Source organism: Amblyomma americanum, chromosome 6 (genome assembly GCF_052857255.1).
Source record: "Amblyomma americanum isolate KBUSLIRL-KWMA chromosome 6, ASM5285725v1, whole genome shotgun sequence".
NCBI classification, from domain to species: domain Eukaryota; kingdom Metazoa; phylum Arthropoda; class Arachnida; order Ixodida; family Ixodidae; genus Amblyomma; species Amblyomma americanum.
This window is the reverse complement of record NC_135502.1, coordinates 35,695,459-35,719,160: the sequence shown is the minus strand read 5'-3', so window position 1 is coordinate 35,719,160 and position 23,702 is coordinate 35,695,459. Positions and strand designations below refer to the sequence as shown.

At 44.9% G+C, this 23,702-nt stretch overlaps 3 protein-coding genes across 4 annotated transcripts in view; 1 reads left to right on the top strand and 2 right to left on the bottom strand.

The window, feature by feature from the left end:
* The window catches only part of LOC144136592 (uncharacterized), a 161,805-nt gene extending 158,772 nt beyond the window's left edge, over nt 1-3,033 (bottom strand). Inside the window, exon 1 of the mRNA XM_077669062.1 lies at nt 2,636-3,033. Within this exon, the coding sequence (XP_077525188.1) occupies nt 2,636-2,774 (139 nt within the window). The 5' untranslated portion in view covers nt 2,775-3,033. The remainder of the gene's footprint in view (nt 1-2,635) is intronic.
* Nucleotides 1-23,702, top strand: part of LOC144136593 (pro-neuropeptide Y-like) — a 205,587-nt gene that overhangs the window by 143,360 nt on the left and 38,525 nt on the right. The window lies entirely within an intron of this gene.
* LOC144094646 (uncharacterized) lies at nt 6,030-22,252 on the bottom strand. The gene is made up of 5 exons (XM_077628568.1): nt 22,198-22,252; nt 19,631-20,038; nt 15,449-15,691; nt 12,554-12,777; nt 6,030-6,293 (listed from the first exon to the last, which is right to left on the bottom strand). Exons 2-5 carry the CDS (start codon nt 19,976-19,978, stop codon nt 6,071-6,073), a joined length of 1,038 nt encoding a protein of 345 aa, XP_077484694.1. The 5' UTR covers nt 19,979-20,038; nt 22,198-22,252; the 3' UTR covers nt 6,030-6,070.

Below are 23,702 nucleotides of genomic sequence, written 5' to 3'. Positions count from 1 at the left end.
AGCGGACGCATTCCTGTTCGGCCCGGGGAACCCCTTGCGAAACATTGTACGAGCTGGCTTCCTCCTATAGCTTGGCCTCCTCCGCGGCGACACAGGTCACGCTTTAAGCAGGGCTGAAGCTCGAAGGTGATCACTCACTTAGATGGTGTGCACGAATGGCTGACAGTTGTGGCGAATTCGCCGCACTACGCCGCAATTTATTTACCACTATCAATTTCTCTTTTTGCCTTTTTTCTTTATGCGTCGCTTCTCTATTTTTATCTCTTCTTTTTCGATAGACAGGTTGCGACACAATCTGACTAGAAGGTTATTGGTTTGTCGTAAAGTTTTCTCATTTTTAAATCACAGATTTGCAAGGCTAGACATGTTACGCCACCCTTCCTGATCTCTTGTAGATTTCGTACATGGCAACGGGTAGCTTTTGATTTTTGAGCTTTTGGCTGAAATCGAAAATGCGGCAGTGCACTCGTCGAATCCGTAAACGAGGCGTCAGAACCAGGACCTAAACTAAAGGTGTTCTAGTGTGTGCGCGCGTGTGCGTACGTGTATTTCGTGTGCGTGCGTGCGTGCGTGTGTGTGCGTGTGTGTGCGTGCGCGCTATTAGACGAGCGTTGCCCGAAAACTTCTAATTGAGAAATCAAGCGGGAAATGAAATAAACAGAGCGTATTAGGACACAAATAAGTTACCATTTGCCGGTCTGTCATCATATTTAAGCACGAAATTAAAATAGCCACCATGCCCAAGATGCAAGGAGCTCTTCAAAGGTGTGCATTTTTAGTTGGCGAAATGCGCAGACGTAGTTATAGCAAACAATAGTTTCCTACAGCAGCGGTAGTATAAGAGGGCAAGCCATGGAATGTAGACCATTATAAAAATGAGGACTGACAAACTTAAGGGTCTACATTAAACTCTTTCTTTGAGCCACGTGTACTTCCCAATTGTCTCCTTTTCACTGACTAAAGTAAAGAGCACGTTTCTTTCACTAAGAAAGTCCTCTTTCTGTTATTTTTCGCCTGGTGTTCATTGTCTCCGTTTACTCCTCGAGATTCCTTTGCTTAAAGGCTCTACTGTTTTCCACCAAGAACATGTCTTGCGTGCCTTCTGAAGCTAATGTACCAAAGACACAATTCCGGAAAACGTCAGAATCATACTCATCAAAGTGCCCAAATATGAATTATCGCTTAAAGCCCAGATTTCCAGAATGCCTTGAAATAGTGTATGCGCCTTCCTGTTTTGCTCACTAAAGCGAGGTATTCTTTACTGTGCTACAAAAGAAAAGGAAGCATTAACGCCATAATGTTGGCGCCCTGAAGCTCCCTGGGGAAGTTCATTAGATCTCACATTAAGCGCAGAGGGTTTACTGTAATGGCACGGAGGAACATTTTTGCAATAAAAAGGAAAATTGAGGACGTTGCACTGCATCCTGGGCATGCTTTACGCATTCACTTCCATTAACCACAAGATGATGAGGATCATTTGAGTTAACGAGCGCTGGTCGCATTTAATTACCTATGGCAACGTTTTCCATCTGCGGGGCTGTATATTATGACCTTTTATTGAAGCGGACTTGAGCGACTCGAATAGTTAGGTCAAGTTATTGTCCGGTGCATTACATTTCTTGCTACTTTTGCGTCATTTTCACAATGGGCAATCCTGTAAACGACTCATTACTAGCAGGTAAGTAAATACGCATATCTAGCACACTTTTCAACAAATTTCGGGACCGGAGCTTGATGAGTATTTTACAACCACAGCATTAGCGCTCTTATTGTTAACATGAGATTATTTCGGAAGACCGTCTACTGTACATCGATAAAAATTTTAAAAATATCGACAAAACCTCGTGGTATCGGACCTACGTATGTATCAATTAGTAGTTCTTTACGCCATTCGTAAAGAATGGAGTGCAGGTTATGTGGCATTGCTTTACGTCCTAGTGTACGTGTGGACAGCCTCCACTACCATGTCATCACAATACGAATTAGAGTGATGCGTCATCTCGGTATCGATTCGGCAAGGAGGCCCTTTATAGTAGTGTGAAATCCTGCATTCTAGACGTGCAATACTTTCAGAGGAGGAAATCTCCTGGGGACTTCAGCTACCCGACAAGTGCGTACGCACTTTCGTGCGCATGAAGATTGCACTTTTCATGGGTTTTCTTTTTTATATATATACAATGTCGCAAATTTCAGCTCATTAAAGTGTCACGAAATGGTCAGATAGCGGGTCACAAAGCAAATGATATTATTGTCTGCCAGCTGCGAAAGCAGGTGACGTTTTCAAGTTGTAGCCTTACCACCGGTTTCGGAGATTTCGGTGTCCAACGCCAGTCTAGGCCTGCTTGTTATCAATCTTCCTACTTTGATATGTGTAACCGCTGCGGCATGCGCGCGTCAAGCGCTTATGATAAAGCGTGGTGCTAAGCACATTTGCTCCTTATAGATCGGAATGTTAACTGATCCCATTGTTCCACTCCAAAAAGCCACAGTCCAAAGAGTGAAATGCTCAGAGATGCACGTGCTTCTGTCATCTCCATCCGTGAAGCACTTCCGGGTGCAGGTAGCGATAGTGATTGCCAGTTACATCAGCACCATCTCGCTAGATTAAGGCCGATGCACGTACGACCTTACTCACCGGTCGCTGTGTCGTTGCCGGGGGCCGAAGACGGTGCAGCCAACACTGCCGACGAGTCCGGCCGGCTTGCCCGTAGCAGCAGCAGCAACAGCAGAAAAAGCGGCGACGCGCTCGTCGTGAGCACGGAAAACACCGTCATTGTGGCTGTTCTCTTGTTAGCACGTAGAGGGACGCTGCTCCTACGCCCGCTCACCTTCGAGCAGACCGGACGAAAGCCTCGCGACCAGTGAGTCCTAACTCCGGCCGACGGCACCCATGTCGAAGGCCAGCGCGCACCAATGCGACACACGCCGCCCTGCAAAGCCCCAGAGCTCCAGCCCGGAGCCTGCCCTTCCCTGGCCGCTTCGCCGCAGGCCCGCGCCCCGTTTAGTTCCAGTGAGCGCCGCTAGGCTAAAGGCACATGTTTGCCGCACAGTGCTGCCCTCTGCTCATTCGTGGAACACCACGTGACCATACCTTTGTGTATCCCTATTTTGGCTCTTCCCTGTCTTCCCCTCCCCCCTCCAATTTTTTTTTGTGTGCGTGCGCGATATCTGTGCTCTTTCTGGGAAGAGGAAATGCAGGTAGGAGGAAAAGAGAGGAACCCGACGATTGCCAAAGAGAAACATCGAGCGGTAACCATGAAAGATTGAATCCCGAGGCTTGAAACGTGGCGCCTTCTATTGGGAGTTTGAGAAACCTCCTACCTTTCCTTTGCGAGAAACAAAACCGGATCATTCACTGTATAGCGAAACAAGGCATCTTATACACTCTTGCCCAGGCGTTTTTGTGTGAAGGAATGAAGCTTTCACACGACATCTGATTCTATTCTATTCAAGTCTTGCACAAAAGATTTGCTAGTGGTACCGTGCACAAGGAGCATATTAGCGTAGTTTTAACATATCATCGACTTCGGAACTCATAAAGCAGCGCAAATTAGAGGTCCTAAATCCCGTAAAAAAAAGACGATTATGAAGGCTCAGATACCACTAAGAATACAACGGGTACAACGCCTTGAAGGCCTATCTCAAGGCACACGTTTAACTCTTTTTGATAACTGCTTACAGTGTAATACTTTCTTTCACTGCATCGGGTATTGCATTCAGATGAGCAAATATTTGTCTTTAAAAGTAAAAAAGCGCGACACAGACAACCACCGGAAGAAGTATAGACGACACGACATAGATCAACGAGTTGACTGTGGTGTCGCGGTCACTTTCATCGTCATGTGGTCACTTTGTAGCACTATTTTACTTGTACAGTACAGACCCTATCAGAATTGTCAAGAGTGCTAGAGCAGCATGTTGTGGAACAAATGAAGTAAAATTTTATCGCAGCTGCTCTGAATATGTAGAAGGTTCTTGTACCTGTTTTGCTCGCATGTCTATTGAGCTGCGCTCGAGCGCAAGTATTATGAGCGAAAGTCTGTACCTCGTTTATAATTTCAATTTATTTTCCCCGCAGAGCATCATTCGATGCTCTAGACAAGTGTGATCGGGTCTGTACGCCCCACCAAGTAGCCCAGCACTAAGTTTTACCGTATTAATCATCTATACGTAGCAACCTACATGCTTTTCTCTGAAAACTCGTGTTTAAAGTATGAAAGACGCTAAAAAGAGGAGGTCAAAGAAAAAGATAAAAAATAAACTGAACTGTTCAGTTCATCTTCCAGTAAACCTTCCGGCAAAAAAAAAAAATAATTTTTCTCAAAATGGCAAAGGGCTACGAAATTCTCCTTGTTCATGGACATTAAACGATACAGAGCCCTTCTATGAAGGGGCCTATGTCGTACTCTTTACTTAAATGTTCAAGAACCAGGGAAATGCTTTCTCCAACGATGTATTAGCGAAAAGGATGCCGTTGTATGTAATCGTGAAGTCGTGCTTATAATGAGTGATCTGCAAGTTAGAGCCAACAAGCATTTACCATTTTTCTCTAAAAACACGGGCGTGGCAGGTCTAACAAAATGCACTGAAAATTTAAGAAACGAAATTAGCCGCTTTAAATAGGTACTGTATTTTTTTTTTACCTTAACTTCCCGTTCCGTGTTGAAATTTTCAAATTATTTTCATGGACAAGTCTGTGGGTTACATTTCTTCGTGGAAGATTCGATGTACAGGAGTATGCAGGATTTACTACTGAAAACAGGTAGCACTGCTGCAAAACTCACAAAAGTAACAATTGCATTTGCTTCAAGGGCACTCTAAGGGCCTGTTTCTTTAACTGCAGAATGACTTATGATTGATGGGTGTTTAACGTCCGAAAGCGACTCAGGCTATGCGGGACAGTGTAGTGAAGGGCTCCGGATATTTCGACCACCTGGGGTGCTTTAACGTGCACTGACATCGCACAGCACACGGGCCTCTAGAATTTCGCCTCCATCGAAATTGGACCGCCGCGGCCGGGATCGAACCCGCGTTTCGGGTCAGCAGCCGAGCGCCATAACCACTGAGCCACCGCAGCGGCTCTTACCTGCAGAATGAGAAACGTGTTCTCCCAGGAAAGTGAAACATTTAAACAGCTAACTTCAATTAATGAAAATTTTCACCGTCTCAAACTACCTTAAAAATAATCAATTATGTCTCGCCTAGATCTATTTAAACTTAAGTCAACTGTCGAAACAAAGGTACTTACATAAGCATGAGCTCGTCCCACATGAACTAATTAAAGATAACTGTTAAGTACTGATGCATGTCATTTGGTTAAGTACAAGGCACGAACAAAAAAAATAGATTTTAATCACACAATTATGGTGAGTTTACAATAGACCGGCTTTTCCGTGGACGGAAAAGCGGTACTGATGGACAAGAAAAAAGAATAAAATTGATCGCGAGCACTTTATGATTCTATTCAACAGTTCATCTTTTTATTTGGGGCCGATGTGAAAGGCAAATATATTTCATATAATCAGTTGCTGCTCCAGCAGGACAAATGTTTCAAAAACAGTCACATGAAAGGAACATAGTATCCATCCCACCTAACCGTGATTCTATGACGTATTTTGCAAAGTTCTGAACACTCTGCAGAAAACAAACCAGTAATATTTAATCTGAACGAAAGAATCAACAGAAAGCAGTAGGGTTTTCTGTTGATTCTGTTGATCAGTTGAGCGATAAGAGGGTTCTAAAAAACATGAACAAATTTCATAAATGAAACATTTCAAACGATTACACACACTTCTCATTCATTGTAAGATCTGCAAACGCCTCCGAGAAAAACAATAACAGCACTTTTTTTCCCTTCTTGTGTTCCCACTGAATAATACACTGCAGGCACCATAATAGTCTTCTAAATGCGGAATATAACAGTGAAATGATAACAAGGAGAACAGATTGCGAAAAGAAACTGCACATACCGTCACAGTACACTACAAGCGGATATCGGAAAGCAAGAAACGCTAAAAACTGGGCGGAAAGTTCGAGCCACAGTACCCCATCGTTCGATGGTCGGGGAGCGTCAGCTCTGGTCCATCTTGGGCATGTACTCCCAGTTGGCCACCGAGCGCTCCCGCATGAGCGACGGGCTGTGGGAGTGGTGGTAGAGCCACACGCCCAGAACTACCATGGCGACGGTGAAGACGGCCGTCAGGAGGAAACGGATGACCGAGTGAACTCTGCGCATGCCGTCTCCTGACAGAAACTTCCGCAGGCAGCCGTAGCCCCAGGGCACGTAGCCTGGCCTGCGCAGGTGCATTGCGTTCCCGGGGTCAGAGATGGGTTGCCTTTGGTAACTGTTTTCATCACACCGCAAATGGAGCTGGACAGCAATGTCCGCACTTTCTCCCATCCTGCAGGGTCCAATTCCTTGGCCATTGGGAAGGTGGTGCATGGACTTTGTCAAAGTGCCCGACAGACAGGGTTCGTTGTCGAGATGTTGTAATTAGACGATTAACAGCACACATGTACCTCCAAATCCTAGAATAGTGATCACACACCTCTCGTCCTGGCCCCGTCAAGGCTCTGTAACTTCTAGGATGACGCAGGTGTGTTGCCCCGTTACATGATTCGACAACGAACCCTGCGGGCCAGACAGTTTTGCCTGTGACTTTACATTTAGCTTGCCTAGTCAGCTTCGCCGACCGGCTTGCCGCAGCTTTAAGTAAACTACTTTTCATTGGAACTTGACTAGGCATAATCTTGACCTTTGACTTAACCAAGCGTAAGGTCAACAACCTAGGCGTTTCCAGCGCTTAGGTGATCGCGCATAGCCTGCACCGCAGACACGTCGCACACCGGAACAGAATGATATTCCTTCCAGGTTTGTACAGGATGAACAAGCTTAACCACTACCACCGCGTTTAAGGCGGTGTGGTCTGCTGCTACACGCAGCACTGGATGAGTTCTTCGCTTTTTCTTCGCTCGCTCTTGGCAGTAATCATAGGTCTACATTGTTGATCATACATGAGACACAAACACTGCAGAGTTAGCTATGTATGAATAGAGCAGAAAACTAACAGCTTTTCATTAAATGCGCAAACATATAACTCCTAACCGCATGGCACTGCGTTCAGGAAATTTGTGTTACAGACATCTCCGTCGACAAAGCAAAGAACCCTAATTTTATACACCTATCACTTAAAAAATAGATCATGAATGATGACTCATTTCTCTTGATGTGACATGGGTGTCACTTCCTCTCATAGGTGGAACTATTAAACGTATTCCCCTACGAAAAGTGCGCTCGTGGTAGGATTTGCTTGCCGATGCAGGAATGTTAGGCTCTCAATCTTGTTTAGGAATAGCCCACCGATTGCTAGCTGGTGTGCAGTTTTCGGCAACTGCCTAGGTATAATTCAGACGTGTGTCTTTTACGGTATCTGCATCAATCGCCCCAATCTTTTGAAAATAGAACACTAGCAAGCCATCTACGTGATACTTCTAAACGAAGCAGTTCATCACAAATACTTTATATCAGTGGCCATAGAAGGAGGGGGGGGGGGGGGCATTATATACTGTCTTTAATGCGAAATGCTATAAATATAAAGCCCTATCGGGATACTGCACTCCAAAGAGATGTACTATATAATGCGCGCGCAAGTGACGTACAGGTACGCATATTGCAGGTACGCTTATCTTGCGTGCACAAGCCAGCTACTGTGAATTACAGTCGAGCCAATAAGCTTACTGCATTACAGCGAGTAAAACAAATAGCGATGCTTTATAAATTTTTTTCCAGCTGAACACAGTGTTAGTATGCAGCCGTTAGCATACGAATAAAGCAATACAATACTAGAGCACATCGAAGTAATGAGCTTACCACAAGCAGAAAAAAACTTTCAAGAGCACCTGAATAAATTACTCATTGGTAGAATTAAGCTCTAACACAAAACTAAACATGTCTTCAGCTCCAAATTGCAACGCCGGCCCAATAGATTTATTTTTATTGGCGAATGATGATTATTACGGTGGGGTGCATCGGATGATGTAGCTAACTAGAAACTGAGAAATGGCTAGTATAAATAGCCACAACAAGCTCATATTGGTTAATATATAGCTCTATCAAGTATTTACATTACATAGATTCTTTTTTTTTTGCTGCCATCACTGTTCACATTTAATGTTTTCAGATGGATATAAAGAAAAGGAACTTTTTACTTCCATTATTTTTTTAAAGAAGGAGATGGCAGGCGTGCTTCACGAAATTATGTACAAATATTTTTTTTCCATACGACGCTTTCGGGTGTGAGTAAGGACCCCATGGAATCCTCGTCTTTGAAGATAACTTATTCTTTCAGAGTCTTTCACCTCAAAATAGGTCCGGTGCCTAGGTGACCTAGGTTGAGAGATAAAACTTTCAGAACTAAATTAGCGACGGGCGGCTCGCGCCATCTATAGTATTGCGATAGAGCTGCAAGAGAGAGAGAGAAAAAAAATCGTCGAAGACAAAGCTTTGCACAACTGAAGCTAGATGGCACTAGCCGGACACTGCGCAATGCCCAGCGTCATTTTTATCGGTCGATTCCTGGGCTGGCAATAGACGATCAAAAGAACTAGGCTGTGGGTTACGTGTGTACACAGGCGCACATTAGGAGGGATGAAAAATTACCTGCGCTGGCGGTAAATCTAAAATAACAGTTTCGTTGCCAAAAATCATGGTCGAATGTCCAGTTATTACTCGCAAGTAGCCGTTAAAGTCACCAACCTCATGAAATGTTTTTAGAAATTTCCATCGCAATTCGGTAGCGCAAGCTGGAACACATTACAAAGAGGTCACTTGTGCAGCGTTGGAAACTTGAAAGAAAATTTTATTTGCTTTGCACGAGGTCAATGCTAAAAAAAATTGTTAAATTTAGATGAGGTGAACAAGATTTTCTCAGAAATTTTGAGAACTCTATTTCTCTTTGAATGTGCAATATTTATCTCGCAGGACTGGTCGAATTGTCTTTGAATCGTCAAAGCTTCCTCTACTAAAATTTCACTTTAGCGTCCAGCTCAGCTGCATTTATGCAGAAAATAAAGCGCAAAAGTGCTACAAAGGTTCAGAAATTCGTCGTATGAAGCGTGTTCGTGTCGTGCTTTCGCCAATAACCCCCCGCGGTGGCTCAGTGCCTTTGGCGTTCGGCTGCTGATCTCAATCAAGGTCGTGGGATCGAACCCCGGCCGCCGCAGCCACATTTTAGATGGAGGCGAAAAGCAAAAACTCCCGCATGCTGTGCTATGTAAGCGCGTTAAAGAACTCCAAGTGGTCTAAGTTAATCCGGAACACTTCCATACAGCGTACCTCATAGTGATGTTTTCCTTCGGGACGTTTAACTTCTTATGCCTTGCCATATATAGTGCCTTTGGTACCTGCAGTCAGGCATTCAACCTTGTGGCTCTTAAATATCTGAAGAGTGCCTTCATAGCTGCTCCATCTTAAGATGGCTGCGGCTACGGTCCATTAATGTGCAGGTTTGAAGAACTCTAGGACAAGCCACATATACGTATTAACGTGCAGAACGAAATTCGTCAAGCCGGAGGCCGAATGTCAAAGCCTTAACATGAAAGCCATTATTTCTGCGCAGTTCAAGTATTGAGATGATCATAATTATAACAACTCAGTCGTTAGGCAGCACCGTGTTTGTCTCGCCTCGTTTTCGTTTGTCATCTTTCGCGCTGTACAATTATGAAATCGAACCGACTCGCCCAGCTTGTACTCAGATGAATTAAATCCCTCAGCTGGGCCGGATATGTATGGAGTGGAGGCACCGATGTTCTGTTTCTTTATTGTGCAGCGAGAGCTCCCGTGAGAAGCTTCAGCGTAGGCCGTAACGACCGCGTGTAGCCGGTGTGACGACACGCGGAACAGGTGCTGAAGGTAAGAAGACAGAAGCCAAGCCAAGCCAAGGAAGATAAATGGAGCAGAAAGAAGAGAAAGTGGGTGAAGAAGAAGGGAAATAAGAGAGAAAGAAGAGATGAAGAAGAGAAGAACAGAGAAACAAAAGAAGTATTAGCAGCAGCAAAAGAAGAAGGAAGAAGTCTGCTCCCATAATCTTGAGAAACAGCGTCGCTGCGCAGACAATCCTAACGTGCGAGATGCTGAAATTAAGTCTGACGACCGGCGGTATCAAACTGACTCATGACGCCCAATGCAAACTAGGCATGCGCCTAACCGGAGTAAGCGGCAGCGAGGTTAATCTACGGCATCTGGACCTTCTACAATTGTACCTGAACAACTCCTAGCTTCTCTCTCTCCGCACATGTTATGCCGATGCCATGGTGTTTGTTAGGACTATCGCTGAATCAAACAGCGCAAGGCAGAGATTAGCTCAGCAGCAGTTCGTTATTTAAGAAATGTTTCGAAATGGTCTTACTCCTTTATGTTTTCAATTTCGCATCCTGTCATACCTTCCAGGAGGGCGTAAATTATTGTACATTTTTAAAATTAAGTTCTTTTCTTAAGAGTATCGAATTTAGACTGGATGTTTCCAGTGAAGCGCCGTTATTGAAAGCGAGTCTGCCCAACTGTCTTGTGGTCACTCCAAGACCAGGGCAGTTGCGCGCAAGCTCAGGTCTTGAACTTGTAGGCTTGTGCTGCCACAGATAGCTCAAGGCATGGTAAGCGTCAGACAATTTTCTACGCATTTTTAATTGTGATAACCATTTGAAGCGAATTTAGACGCTTCAGTTTTATTCTATTTCATACCCAGAAATTTTGCACAAAAGCATTTTTGAGCGGTAATTCGTTTATGAACGCATTTTTTTCATAGCATGAAAGATTTCGCAATAGCAATCGATATATGCGCAGATCACCCGACGGCAGTCTTGTATTTTTTTTCCATCGACGTTTTTACTATCGTCAAAGTCGTTCCCCATTGGTTTGATATGGAAGTCTTAACCGCTCGATGCGATCCCTGGAAACACATTGAAAGAAATATTTTGCCAGATATGAAAATAATGGACCATTACCATCAATGTTTATATTACAGTATCTTGCAATTTCATCAATTTTCAAAATTCTTGCCCGAAAAAGCTGGACTTGACCACGCGTGAGTTCTGCAAGAAGACTTTGCTAGTAGAGCGTTTTCCTGTAGAGCAACACAACTAAGTCTGTTTGAAAACTTGGCAGATAGCCCTCTTCGTCTTCAGTGCTACGTCGCTCATTTGTACACTCCTGTAGCGCATGTCGTTTTAGCACAGGCACTCTCGCACTGGAGATGGGGGAGGAATTTCTAGCTCGTTGTCGAGAGTATACGTAAGAGTGAAATCCAATGAAGTAAACAAGTAGCGCATCAAAGGGCGATTCATAGATTGTCATATCTCTACTCTTATCTTCAGGAGCCTCCGTAATCAGCCACTGTTTTTTTTTTAGCTGTGCAGCGTGCTTGGATTCCTTCTCCGCTTTTTGCGCGTAGAGAACCGGGTGACTAGCGCCGGGCAAGTGCCAAAAAAGATGACGTGGTGCTAGTAAGCGTTACACAGAACGCTGAACCGGGACCTGTAGAACATGCGCATACGTGGCCGGCGCTGTTCAGGAAGGTCGCCACATGTGCTTTAAATCACGCTGTTTTCTTTTTCGTATTTCGATGTAGGCAAAATGCAAAAGACTCCCGCGAACTATGTGATGTCAGTGCACGTTTAAGAACTCCTAGGTGGTCCAAATTAGTCCCGAGCTCTTCACTATACAGCTCCTCTTTCACTCTTCCATCTTTCTCTCCCTGCTACATACCTTTTGGCGCAGTTAAGGTGTCCACCTACAGGGAAACAGTTACTGCGTTCTTTATTGTTTAAAGTCAGCATAAGCTTTTTCTTACTGGGCGGAGCGTTCAACGTCTGTCGCTGCGTACGTAAGGTCCATTTGAAGCGTCATAGCGCTCTCCTGCTCTTCAGCAGTCTTCACAAACTTTTCCGGCGCATGACGAAAGTGCAGAGACGATGACGACGATATCCAACGCAGAACGCGAGAGGCTACTACCAGTTATAACATGCAGCTGGAGAGTGTTCTAAGACACTGGGAGTCGAAGTTACTCTGCGGTGGTTCGAATCACGCCCGAGGCTGAATTTTTTTTTTTCTGCTGGATACTGCTCAGAATATCTCGGATGAGTTTGGCGTTAGGTGAGCCCTCATGCTATCTTTCAGGTTCGCCGTGGTTTCCGGTTTACTTCTCAGAGAATGCGAGCTAAAAGCATTTTTATGTTTGAAAGCCAGACTCTAACTGACTGAAGACTGACTGTAACTTGCATAGGCTCTATAGGCACTTTATCGGCTGTACCGACTAGAAGCGTGCCATAAGTCCCTTTAATCACCCGCTAAACTAAATAGAATTGTGGTAATGATTTCGCAAGTTCTCTCATGGCAGGGAAATGCTGCTATTTGAATCTACCCGGAGCCTACACACGAGTGTTCGCCTTTTGCTAACAGGCATACAATACTACCCTCCGTCTTTCAAATACACTCGCCCTGGGGAGTAACAAAGTACAGACAGTGCGAAGGCCGTCTCACATCGCCAGCTGAAGTTACCTGCAAGTGCAGATGTTGTTGACGCAGTGAGCTCCCTCGGGGCACAAGCGATGTTCATCGCACCCACTGTTGAGCGTCACGTTGGCCTGGCAGCCGGAGCTGTCCGCGAGGAAGCCTTCTCGGCAGTTACAACGGCCGTCGTTGCATCTGTCTGCCGCCAGGGCGCAGGGGTAGTCCAGTAGGCAGGCAGACATGTGCGCCTGGAGGGCCATGCACAGCCCCGACTGCAGGTTTGAGAGATCAGAAGGGGGCAACGAACTGCTTAACTTGAACGGGCGTTGAGGTGAATATGTGGGGCACGTAATTGACAGCGAACGGCGCCAGCAGAATGAGACACAACCGTGCAAAGAAGAAAGGGTGGTGGCTATAACCTAGAAAACATTTCTGCACTTGAACTATGTGACCCTGATTGTAGCGCAACCGGAGTTCTGGGTTCTCTGGCCTTTCTTGTGTCCCGTTCAACTCCCGCTTATCGGCGATGGATGGATGGATGGAAGGCAGGAGCGTCCCCTTTGAAACGGGGCATCGGTAGTTGCCACCATGCTCAGGTTTTTTTCTCTATTTTTGTTTAACTCTGCTGTAAGCAATCATCCATGCTGTAATCAAGATTATCAGGAAATCGACGCCACCCTGCGGCGGCGCTGCGAACTAGTCTAAAAAGGATCGGCGCGCAGAACCACGCTATTTGCTCCGTTGAGTGAGTCGTTCGCAGGCACACTCAGAAATATTCGTCATTATATCAGGAGCCCTGTTACTTGCTTGTCTGCATGCTGAAGAGATTGAACAGGCGGTAAGTATTATAGCGCGAGTTTTCTATTGCCAGCAATACAGAGAAAGCATGGAGACAAGAAGCAGGACCATGACAGCGCAGTGATTATCAGGCACCGAACCTGTTTTTCTAAAGCGATGATTTGCACTGACCTATGCAAAAAACGAGATGCTATTTGTTAGCAATCATGGATGAGCTCACGAAACCATCGAAAGCGTTAGGATTTTTGTGCATGAATGCCGTGTAATGGCAGGCCCTATAGATTATGGCGTGCGTGTACTGTGATCTGTAATCTACACAGTTTTGCGCATCGTTATTGCCCCATGCCTTGGCTGCGACTGGAAACATCCACTCAGACGGGCGGATGGTAGGAACCGAAGAGAATCGGACAAAATAATTATTTCATGGTGGTCTAACATAATCACTTGCCTTGCAACTCCTATTTATGAACAAACCAAGCGCAGGGCGCGGCTGGTCCGAGAAAACAGTGTGAAGAAAAGGCGATCTCACATTGTTCTCGCATTTACCTTTACGCACGATTAAAAATTTATATTCGCGTCTATATTAAAACTTGTGAGCACGAAAAAACTCAAAGCAGGGACAACTTTAGCAGTTGAAACTCGTGCCACGTAGAGAACGTTTCTACTGAGTTTTCTGCGGAAGCCCCATCACAGTCTCTGAGGTTTATTTACCTGCAGTGCTGAATCCAAAGCAACTGCGCTCCTAGATCAGTCATTCCCTTATTGCACAAGTCTCCCACGTCGATGTTATTGATTTTAAATTCTCTCCAAAGTGTGCGTCCACCGTCCTCAGCTCAGCATTCACATCTACCGTTTTTATACGCCAGATAGAGAGTTCTTCCTTGTCTCTCGTTTAGTACTTTTACACCGTCGAACAACAAAATACTGATTCACAGGAGGTTGCCAACGTCGACAAAAAAGCGCAAAGTTATCGAAAAATTTTAAAACAAGCGCAATAACCCAGGCTGCGCCCGGAAGCACTTCTCCACAGCACCGCTATATTTGATAAACTTTGGTTCCCCACTTCCTGAAAATCCCGAACACGCGCAGCGGTCGGAACCGATCGACCGGCCAGCTGATTGATTGATTGATTGATTGATCTGACTGGTCGACTGATTCACCAGCCAGTCGACCGAGCGATGGACTGCTTGATAAACTTTGGTTCCCCACTTCCTGAAAATCCCGAACACGCGCAGCGGTCGGAACCGATCGACCGGCCAGCTGGTTGATTGATTGATGGATTGATGGATTGATTGATGGATTGATGCATTGATTGATTGATTGATTTATCTGACTGGTCGACTGATTCACCAGCCAGTAGACCGAGCGATAGACTGCTTGATAAACTTTGGTTCTTCACTTCCTGAAAATCCCGAACACGCGCAGAGGTCGGAACCGATCGACCGGCCAGTTGATTGATTGATGATGATGATGATTGATTGATTGATTGATTTATCTGACTGGTCGACTGATTCACCAGCCAGTCGACCGAGCGATAGACTGCTTGATAAACTTTGGTTCCCCACTTCCTGAAAATCCCGAACACGCGCAGCGATTGAAACCGATCGACCAGCCAGCTGATTGATTGATTGATTGATTGATTGATTGATTGATTGATTGATTGATTGATTGATTGATTGATTGATTGATCTGACTGGTCGACTGATTCACCAGCCGGTCGACCGAGCGATAGACTGCATGATAAACTTTGGTTCCCCACTTCCTGAAAATCCCGAACACGCGCAGCGGTCGGAACCGATCGACCGGCCAGCTGATTGATTGATTGATGAATTGATTGATGGATGGATGGATTGATTGATTGATTGATGAATTGATGGATTGATGGATTGATCTGACTGGTCGACTGATTCACCAGCCAGTCGACCGAGCGATAGACTGCTTGATAAACTTTGGTTCCCCACTTCCTGAAAATCCCGAACACGCGCAGCGGTCGCAACCGATCGACCAGCCAGCTGATTGATTGATTGATTGATTGATTGATTGATTGATTGATTGATTGATTGATTGATTGATCTGACTGGTCGACTGATTCACCAGCCAGTCGACCGAGCAATATACTGCTAAGTGACCGGCAAATTGTTTTACCGTGTTGACGTATCTGTAGCCCGTCTCACAGAGGCAGATCGGACTGTCGCTCATCTGGGTACTGCAGCTGGCGTGCTCGGTCGCGCAGCCGTGGCTGCGCCGCCGACAGGGCTGCCCGTAGGTCACGTGCAGGAAGCCTTGGTCGCTCCCGGACACCGTCGAAACAGTGCTCAGCTTAACGATCGTGGAACCCGGAGAGCGGTTTGCGTCGTGCACCTCAACGACGCAACGCACTTGTGACTTCTGTGCGGAAAAGAGGCATTAATCCAGAGGCATGAGGCATACAAGTAGCGTTAGGTGTGCAGAGCGACTGCTAGAAAAGCTTTTTCATTACGCCAAGGCTGCAGAAGTTCAGTGCTGCTCACCGATCATAATGTGTGTAGCAAATAGCTCAGACTTCGTTAATAACTCAAGCTCTAGTGTCCTTACATACAGCGAACACTGAACTAATGTTTCAGTAAAGTGAAATAAATAGGTTTGATGCGTCCTTCAGAGAAAAAAGGGTAGTATGTCGACCTCGGCATGCATCTAGGCATTTCCAAACGTTGAATGCACAGGCCTTAAATTTTGACCACAGCTTTCCTCGGCGTATCTGCAATGATGGGTTCTCACTAATCGCGGCAGTAACGCTTGCTATTATGCCCTGTGGCATATTGTCTGCAGTCATCATCCTCAGTCTAACAACGCCTACTACAGGGCAAAGGCCTCTCCCATAATTCTCCAGTTCACCCTCCTCTCAGATGGCCGTGTCCGCCTTATTGCCGCATACTTCGTCACCTCATCCGCCCACTTCACTTTCTGCTGCCTCCTGCTGCGCTTGCTTTTGGAATCTACTATGTTACCCTTGAAGGCAGTCGGTTATCTTGTCTTCGCATTACATGCCCCGCCCATGTCCATTTTTTTCTCTTTATTTCGGATAGGATGTGTTTAACTCACGTTTCAACCCTGACGCACTGTGCCCATGTAATTTTCCTTTCCATGGCTCGATACACTGTCCTCAATTCAAGTTCAACCCTTTTCGTTAGGCTCCTCATTTCTGCCATAAAAGTGAGTACCGAAAAGATGCGACTGGTATATACTTTACTCCGGATGAACATTGGTTAATTGCTCCTCATTATGACGAAAAAATAGCATAAAAGGAACACGAAGGAAGCAAAAGGGAACGACGCAGACAAGCGCTTGTCTGCGTCGTTCCCCTTACGTCCCCCCGTGTTCCTTTTGCGCTATTTTTTCATCATCAACGTTATTAAACTCGCCCAATTTTCGGTTTTGCTCTTCATCAACTGAGAGTGCCTGCCTACAGAGCTCCATCCCATTCTTATCCTTCTAATAATTTCACTTCGTGGTCCAGACCTGCGGTCATCCAACGTGCATGTACTTTCTTACCACTTCCAACGCTTCACTGCCCACAGTAAACTTTTGTTCCATACCGAGACTACTGAACATTACTTTTGTTTTTGGCATGTCAATTTTAGACCCATCATTCTGTTTTGCTTGTGTATAGTACCTCAATCGTGCTTTCAATTTTGTTCCCGGAGTTCCTTAGCGAGGCGATGTCATCAGTGAATTTGAGATTAGTAAGGTATTCTCTATTAAGTTTTTTCCCAACCCTTACCAATCCTATTATATGAATTCCTGCTTTAAACACGCGGTGAATTGTGCCGGTGAGATCGTATCTCTTTCTCTGATACCCTTCCTGGCCGTTATTTTATTATTTGCCCTCTGAATGGCTATGGTTGCTGTGCAACTGCTATAGATATTTTCGAGAACTTTAAACCTCACCACCTTTGACTTGTGAGGTTTACGCTGAATCGTATACTTTTTCATAGTCTATGAAGGCTGTTTAAAGAGGCTGGTAGTATTCTGCTCAATCTTGTATCATCTGATTCTTACTGTTAATTGTCGGGTAGCCTTTCCGAAATGCACCATGGTCCTCTGGTTGACTGAAGTCTAAGGTTTATCTATATCTATTAGCTATTACCTTTGTAAATACCAAACAAGCAAGAGAAAACTGAATGGTCTGTGATTTTTTATGCCCTTGACGTCATTTATAAGTTAAGATGGTGTTAGAGGTCTTCTCAAAATTTCGGTACGCTCGAGGTCATAAGGCACTGCATATACAGGGGTGGCAAATCTTTGTAGCACAATGTCCCACAGTCCTTCAACTAATCCGCAGATATCTGATCCTCACCATGAGTATCCAGCCTTTGCATTGCATATAAGGCTTTCTTTACCTCCTCTCATTACAGACGGGAGTGTTCTATTTTTGCACACACCACTGGCTTCATCATTAACATCCAAGATTATTTCGAATACTGTACAGGTCTGCGGAGAATTCCTAAATTTTAACTATCTTGTCCATATTGTAAAACATTCCACTCCTTGTTTCTAAAAACGTGCAACTGATGTTTTTCGATAAAAAAATGTTTGTAAATGATGTTTGTGAGTTAAAAAAACGGATTTCCTCCTGACCTTCTTCTAGACTGGCCCCTTCTTCAGAGCCTGCTCGATCCTCTTCATATTGCGCTTCCTAATGTCGGTTGCCTTACGCTCACTCAATAAATTTGACAGCTCTGCCAGTTCTGTCCTATATACGTGACTAGAGACTTTCATGCTTTGCCGTTTCTTAATCAGGTATTTCGTCTCTCGTGAGAGCTTGCCAGCATTCTGTCCTGGTTACCTACCCTCTGCTTCTGTTACCTATTTCGGAATGATATTTCTGAGATTATCATTCTTCTCCCGAGTTCTAAGGTCGTCATCCTCCTCTAGAGCAGAATTCTGCTCTTCCTTTGAGATCCTAAACGCTTCTATTTTCCCTCTTACCGCTAACTCCTTGATGCGTCTTTTCGTTTGATAATTTTCGCCCTTCTATGTTGAAATTGAGGCCAATTGTAGATCTCATCATCCTATTATCAGTAAATTCCGAGCACCGCCACATTCTACACCATAGCAGGATGCGCGCACAATATGAAGTCTGTTTCATTTTACGTCTCGTTACTCTGCTTTTTCAAGTCCACTTGGAGTTCCCCGTTTGCAAGTACCCTTTGAACAATATGCGCATAGTGTATTAACCTTTGGGCAGCAGGAACAGCATGTTGCATGTAAGGACGGGAAGGATACCTTGAGGAAGTTAAGCGTAGCATCGGTCGTACTTTCACCTCTCCTTAGAACACGACCCGGCTAGGAGAGGAGACTGAGACGGGCAAGTGTCGCGTGGCCCCCAACAGGTGACCACTCGAACGATACTTTCTTCGTTTATCGCCTCTTAAATGGACAATGAGCACAAACCAAAAATTGGCTGCACCGATAATTATCAGGTTCTAATAATATTAAATGGGCTATCGTGATTGAAACGAATCATATATAATCCATAAAAGGTGGAAACAAAAATTAAGGGGACCCTTAAGCTCTGGTGTGAGGTTATGACGCGGTAGTGCTAATGGATCCCTTCAGCAGCCTGGGATCCTCTTTGCGTATCACTTCGCATAAACTGTCGTTCTGTGCTTTATATTCATAGATTACGAGTAGTCCTCGTACCACTTCTGGTGCAGTGGCGCAGCGGTTAAGCGATGCCCCGCTACCCCGACAGGTGGCTGTTTAAAAACTCAGCCACCGGTGGAGGGCTTGTGGGACCCAGGTTGCTGCCCTAGAGAAACTTCTGGCGTCTGATCGGTAATTTAACGGCCACCTGCCACAATATATAGTTTGCGCACAATCCGTTAGGCAGGTTTTGATGACGTCGCAAAGTCACGTGACCTCGGTGGCAGGCGGGCCACCTGTTGTTTCATTCACAACGCGGAAGCCGGGTTTTCTGCGCAAAGGGAGCCTCAACGCCATCGCGTTTAAGTTACAGGTAGCGTCATCGAGATCGTCAAAGCAATCTTTATTTCGCGAATCCCTGAGGCCATGATAAACTGCCATTTACTTCGTCACGGTGATCACGGAGTACTTTTCAGCCTTGACGTCACGAGTTTGGATCTGATGAAGAGAAAAAATATTCTGTTTTTTAATCAAATTTTTTCCTCAATAAATGCACCTTTTTCGCTCGAGAACAAACTCCAGACAGGCGCGATGAACCAAAAAATCTGATTTTGCCATGAAAACAAAATACGATGAAGTTATACCGTGTCCTTCTGCAAGCAGAAAAACGTCACTTTTGCAGGCACGCATGCATGCACTCACCGTCGTCTTTTTCATCGTCAGCGTGCTGTAACGGGCGAATATGTTCTTGGACTTTGAGGAGATGCTGCCCAGCTGGCTGTAGTACGTAATGAAGTACTCTTTGTCAAGGGCCTGCGAGCCGTTCACCTCCCAGCGGAGGCTGGTTGGCATCCGTGTCACCGCGAAACACGTGTAGCTCGATGACTGGTTGGACGACACCGCGCCCTGGTGGTTGTTGAGTTGGTACAGCGGAACCGTGCCCTTCAAGGCGTCCTCCAGAGGACTCGAACTACGCGCCAGCGCTGCCAGCTCAGTCAGCGCCACGAGGGGCAGGAAGAAGGCCCTCCTGCTGATGTCAGGTGGAACCATTCTGCTTGGAGCTTTTATTCTAATTAGCGGCAGTTGGTTCAGTCGCGCCTTGAAAGTGTCCTGCGAAGTAGAAATAAGAGGCGCTATAAGATAATCGGACGGACTGCATTATAATGTTAGGAAACAGCCTCCAAATGCCACTGTCGATTGTATCAATAGTGCCTCCGATTCCATTTCCCCATACGCAGGTTATGTCTTCATGTGCGCGAATTTTTGCTGCACTCTGTAAGCATTCGTGCAGAAATTAAGAAAACAAGACTGGCTCTCAACAATCAACGCATTACTATTGTTGGAAACCTTCCTAATAAACCCTTCCGAATTTTAGATAGAGTGAATAGAACATGAGCCACATGTACCGCGTCTCATACGGAATCAGACAACCAACGTAGCCCTGAACTAACGGTTGCCTACTCTCAATACGCATTTATTATAATCTTTTAATATTGCATTTGATTTTTGCGCATGTTTCACCTTTTTTTCGTAGAAACAGAGGTTTAATGAAAGCACTAGGACATCTCTGTTACTTATTTTCCTTGCGGGAAAATAACTCTGGAACACGCAGAAAAAGTATAAAACATGTCGTACAAAGGCCAACACACAAAAAAAAAATGAGCGCTAAAGGACACACGACAGCCCTGCACAAACACCTAAAGTTTTATTCAGAAAGGGGCTACCTAGGTAACCATATAATGCATGCGCTTTAAAGTCTCTGTATGGGGTATACCAACTAGCTTGCATGCCTACTGTGTTACATGATGTCATGGTAGAAGTATGAAAAGACAGAGATAGGTGCTTATCTGTAGCAGCCTTGTGCTGTACATCACATGCATGAAAACAATTAGGTGAGGGGGGGGGGGGCACTTAAGCTCCGCCTTAAGGCTATGCCACGATAGCGTAAATGAGTTAATACCCATATGTGCGGAATTCGCATTCTCAACTTTACATTCGTATGTCCCCTGGAATTCTCCATACAATTCCTTGCTCAGTGGTGCCGCGGTTAAGGGATGCGCCACTGCCCTGCGATGGCAGGTGCTGCCACCTGTGGGTCATGAGCGACCCAAGTTGCTCTATCCCGAGCAACCTTTCGAGTAACTCAATGTAACGTCACCTGCCGGGGTGGTTAGTTTGCTTACAACCCGGTGGTCAGGTTTCAATGATTCCGCATGGTCACGTGACCTAGGTGGCTCAACTAGGCCTCTTCTCCGGGGGGTGGCTGCCCTGGGCCACCCTATTCCATTTTATCGCTCACAGCGCCGACGTCGACGCCGACGACGCTGGATTTTGTGCACAACGGGAGACTTCACGTTATTGCGTTAAAATTCAATATTTAAAGCGATTGAAAAGTATGTGCTCTTAATTATCGTGAGTCGATGCCTATTTCTTTGAGTGCTCAGCTCCAGAGGTTCATATTTGCTCCTTCAGATGCAAATAAAACATACAATTAGACACATACGCGAAGACAGAAAACGGATCTATGCTAGCCAAGGCTGCGACTATCACACCCGTTGTTGTCTTTACTTTGCTAATAATAATGATTACACTTTTTGGTGCAAATGTTGACTCCTGTGCGACGAAGCACGACAGTGTGAAGGGCTTGGGAATAATTTCTAAATACAAACTTTTTGCCGTTTTGTTAAAATGTACTGAGTGAATAAAACACTGGTGTTTTTTTCACCTTTCTGTATCAACTAAAGTGAAGTGGTTTTGATGGAAACCAAATCCTACGTCGTCAAGATCAGCAGCTCCATGAGCCACCGGTTCAGTGAATTTCAGGTGCCGAAATTCATACGAATGCAGAGTACATTTCTCAAGGCGTATTTTTAAGCACAAGAATCTGCGCAATCTAACTTCCACAAATGGCCATTTGAGAGATATCAGTCGATCCAGGCCGGCATAAATTTCATCCGAAAGGCGTTTACAACCCATGAACTGAGAAGATACTGGATTCGTTGAAAATTCCAAGCAATGAGACAAAATGAAACATGGACGACTGAGACTAGTGACAGTAATGCTGAAAATGCAATAGAACTAATTGTGGCATCTGGAAAGCAAAAAGGAAGCAATTAAGTTATTGCCTGCACCTGTACCTGTACGAAGTTGCCACCTTCATGCCTTGGTTGATGTTATGCACATTCAGTTTTCGCAGTTGGTTAATGTTCATCACGACGCGTACACATAATCACCTCAAATACAGCAGTACACTGAAATAAGGAACTCACCAGATTTTGGTAGGCAGAACACGTTGACAGCGTCTATCAACCATCTGGTTCATCTTCTTCTTCTTTCTCTTAAAACATGGCACATACCCACATGAGGGGACTGGCCAAAGTGTAGTGGCATAAACAAGGAAATTTCCATAGTCGACTACGCCAGAATATTAGCGCCAAGCGTGAATTTTGAAAAGTGTATCGATGAAAAACGACAGAAGAATATTTAAACTAAATAACAAACAGCATTTTTGGTGAAAAAGGAAGAGTTCGAAAAATTTGAAAAGAGTTAGCAAATCAAACTACCAGTTGCAATTATGTTATCATGTAAAATCACATAAATGGAACCCGATGCAAATACTTAAACGCTCGCACCGAACGATAATAATACTGGCAAAGCTAACGGGAGCCCTAAGCTGGAGCGAGGGACCTCTACGTAAATCTTTCTCTGAAGTGCGAACTTCGAAAAGTAGATGAGAAAACGATCTACAGATTCAACTTCCCCTCAGGAGTCACCTATGTTTGTCGGTGTCAACCCACACCTGCATAAATATAAATTCAAACTGGGAATCCTGCACCGCAGCCGCGTCACTGATACCTCACAGAGCCTGGTTTTACACGAACGGACATTCCAATTATAGGTAAGTGCAGATTATCGCCCGATTCCCTGGGTAACCCCATCTTCTTCATCTCTTTTCGCCGCCGCACGCCTCCAAAGGCGGTGAAAGGGAGAAGAGAAATGATTTATTCTATGTGCCACATTCGACGTCACTTTCCAATTAGGCTGCTACCAGGCATCAAAGAAAACATTTCTGACGCGCTGTATCAGGGCCAGCTTAAATATATAAGCGAAATTCATTCGATTCGAAAATGTTCGATTCTTCTACTGAGCAACTGAAATCTAACAGTATCCATCCCCTTGACGCAAGAAGAAAAAATATTCGTCGAGGATTTCTTTCCTTGCTCATAATTAATAACAAATTGGCGCTGGATCCTGCACCCAATGTATCATTTTTAGCTGGAAGCTTCGCACGTCACCATAATCCCGGTTTACTTACCCCGTGCTTTGCTAGAACTGAAAAATTTAAGTTTTCCTTCTTCCTGCGTACCATAAGAAAGGGAATTCGCCGGTACAATGACTGACACCGCAACGTGATGGGGCATGCTTCATTTTAGATGTTCATTTTTAATTGTTGCCCTTAATCTGTAACATGCACTTCTGTATTTGTACTGCTTGGATCTGCAATACTATGACCACTAATGAATAAATAAGTAAATAAATAAATAAATAAAAGATGTAATAACCGTCTTTGCACGTGGCTCTGTATGATTATTTTACCGTAGTAACTAGACGCAGCATATTTATTATTCTCAGTGGCGGATCCAGTACTGCAAATATTTTTGTAGTATTGATTTCTAGGCAAAAAATGAAAACATCGCTCGTGGCCTTCTTCCCCCCCAAGAAATGTTCCTAAATTTTTTTTTGCTTGGGTTTAATCGGCGGGAAAACATGAGCA

Bases quoted from the DNA above. Each gene is read 5' to 3' on its own strand.
- LOC144094646 (XM_077628568.1), bottom strand. From the start codon at position 19,978: ATGGTTCCACCTGACATCAGCAGGAGGGCCTTCTTCCTGCCCCTCGTG. The intron at 12,778-15,448 runs GTAAAACAATTT...TCAAACCTGCAG, and splicing joins GCTACAGATACGTCAACACG to TCGGGGCTGTGCATGGCCCT. The intron at 6,294-12,553 runs GTAACTTCAGCT...GCACCTGCGCAG, and splicing joins AACAACATCTGCACTTGCAG to GCCAGGCTACGTGCCCTGGG.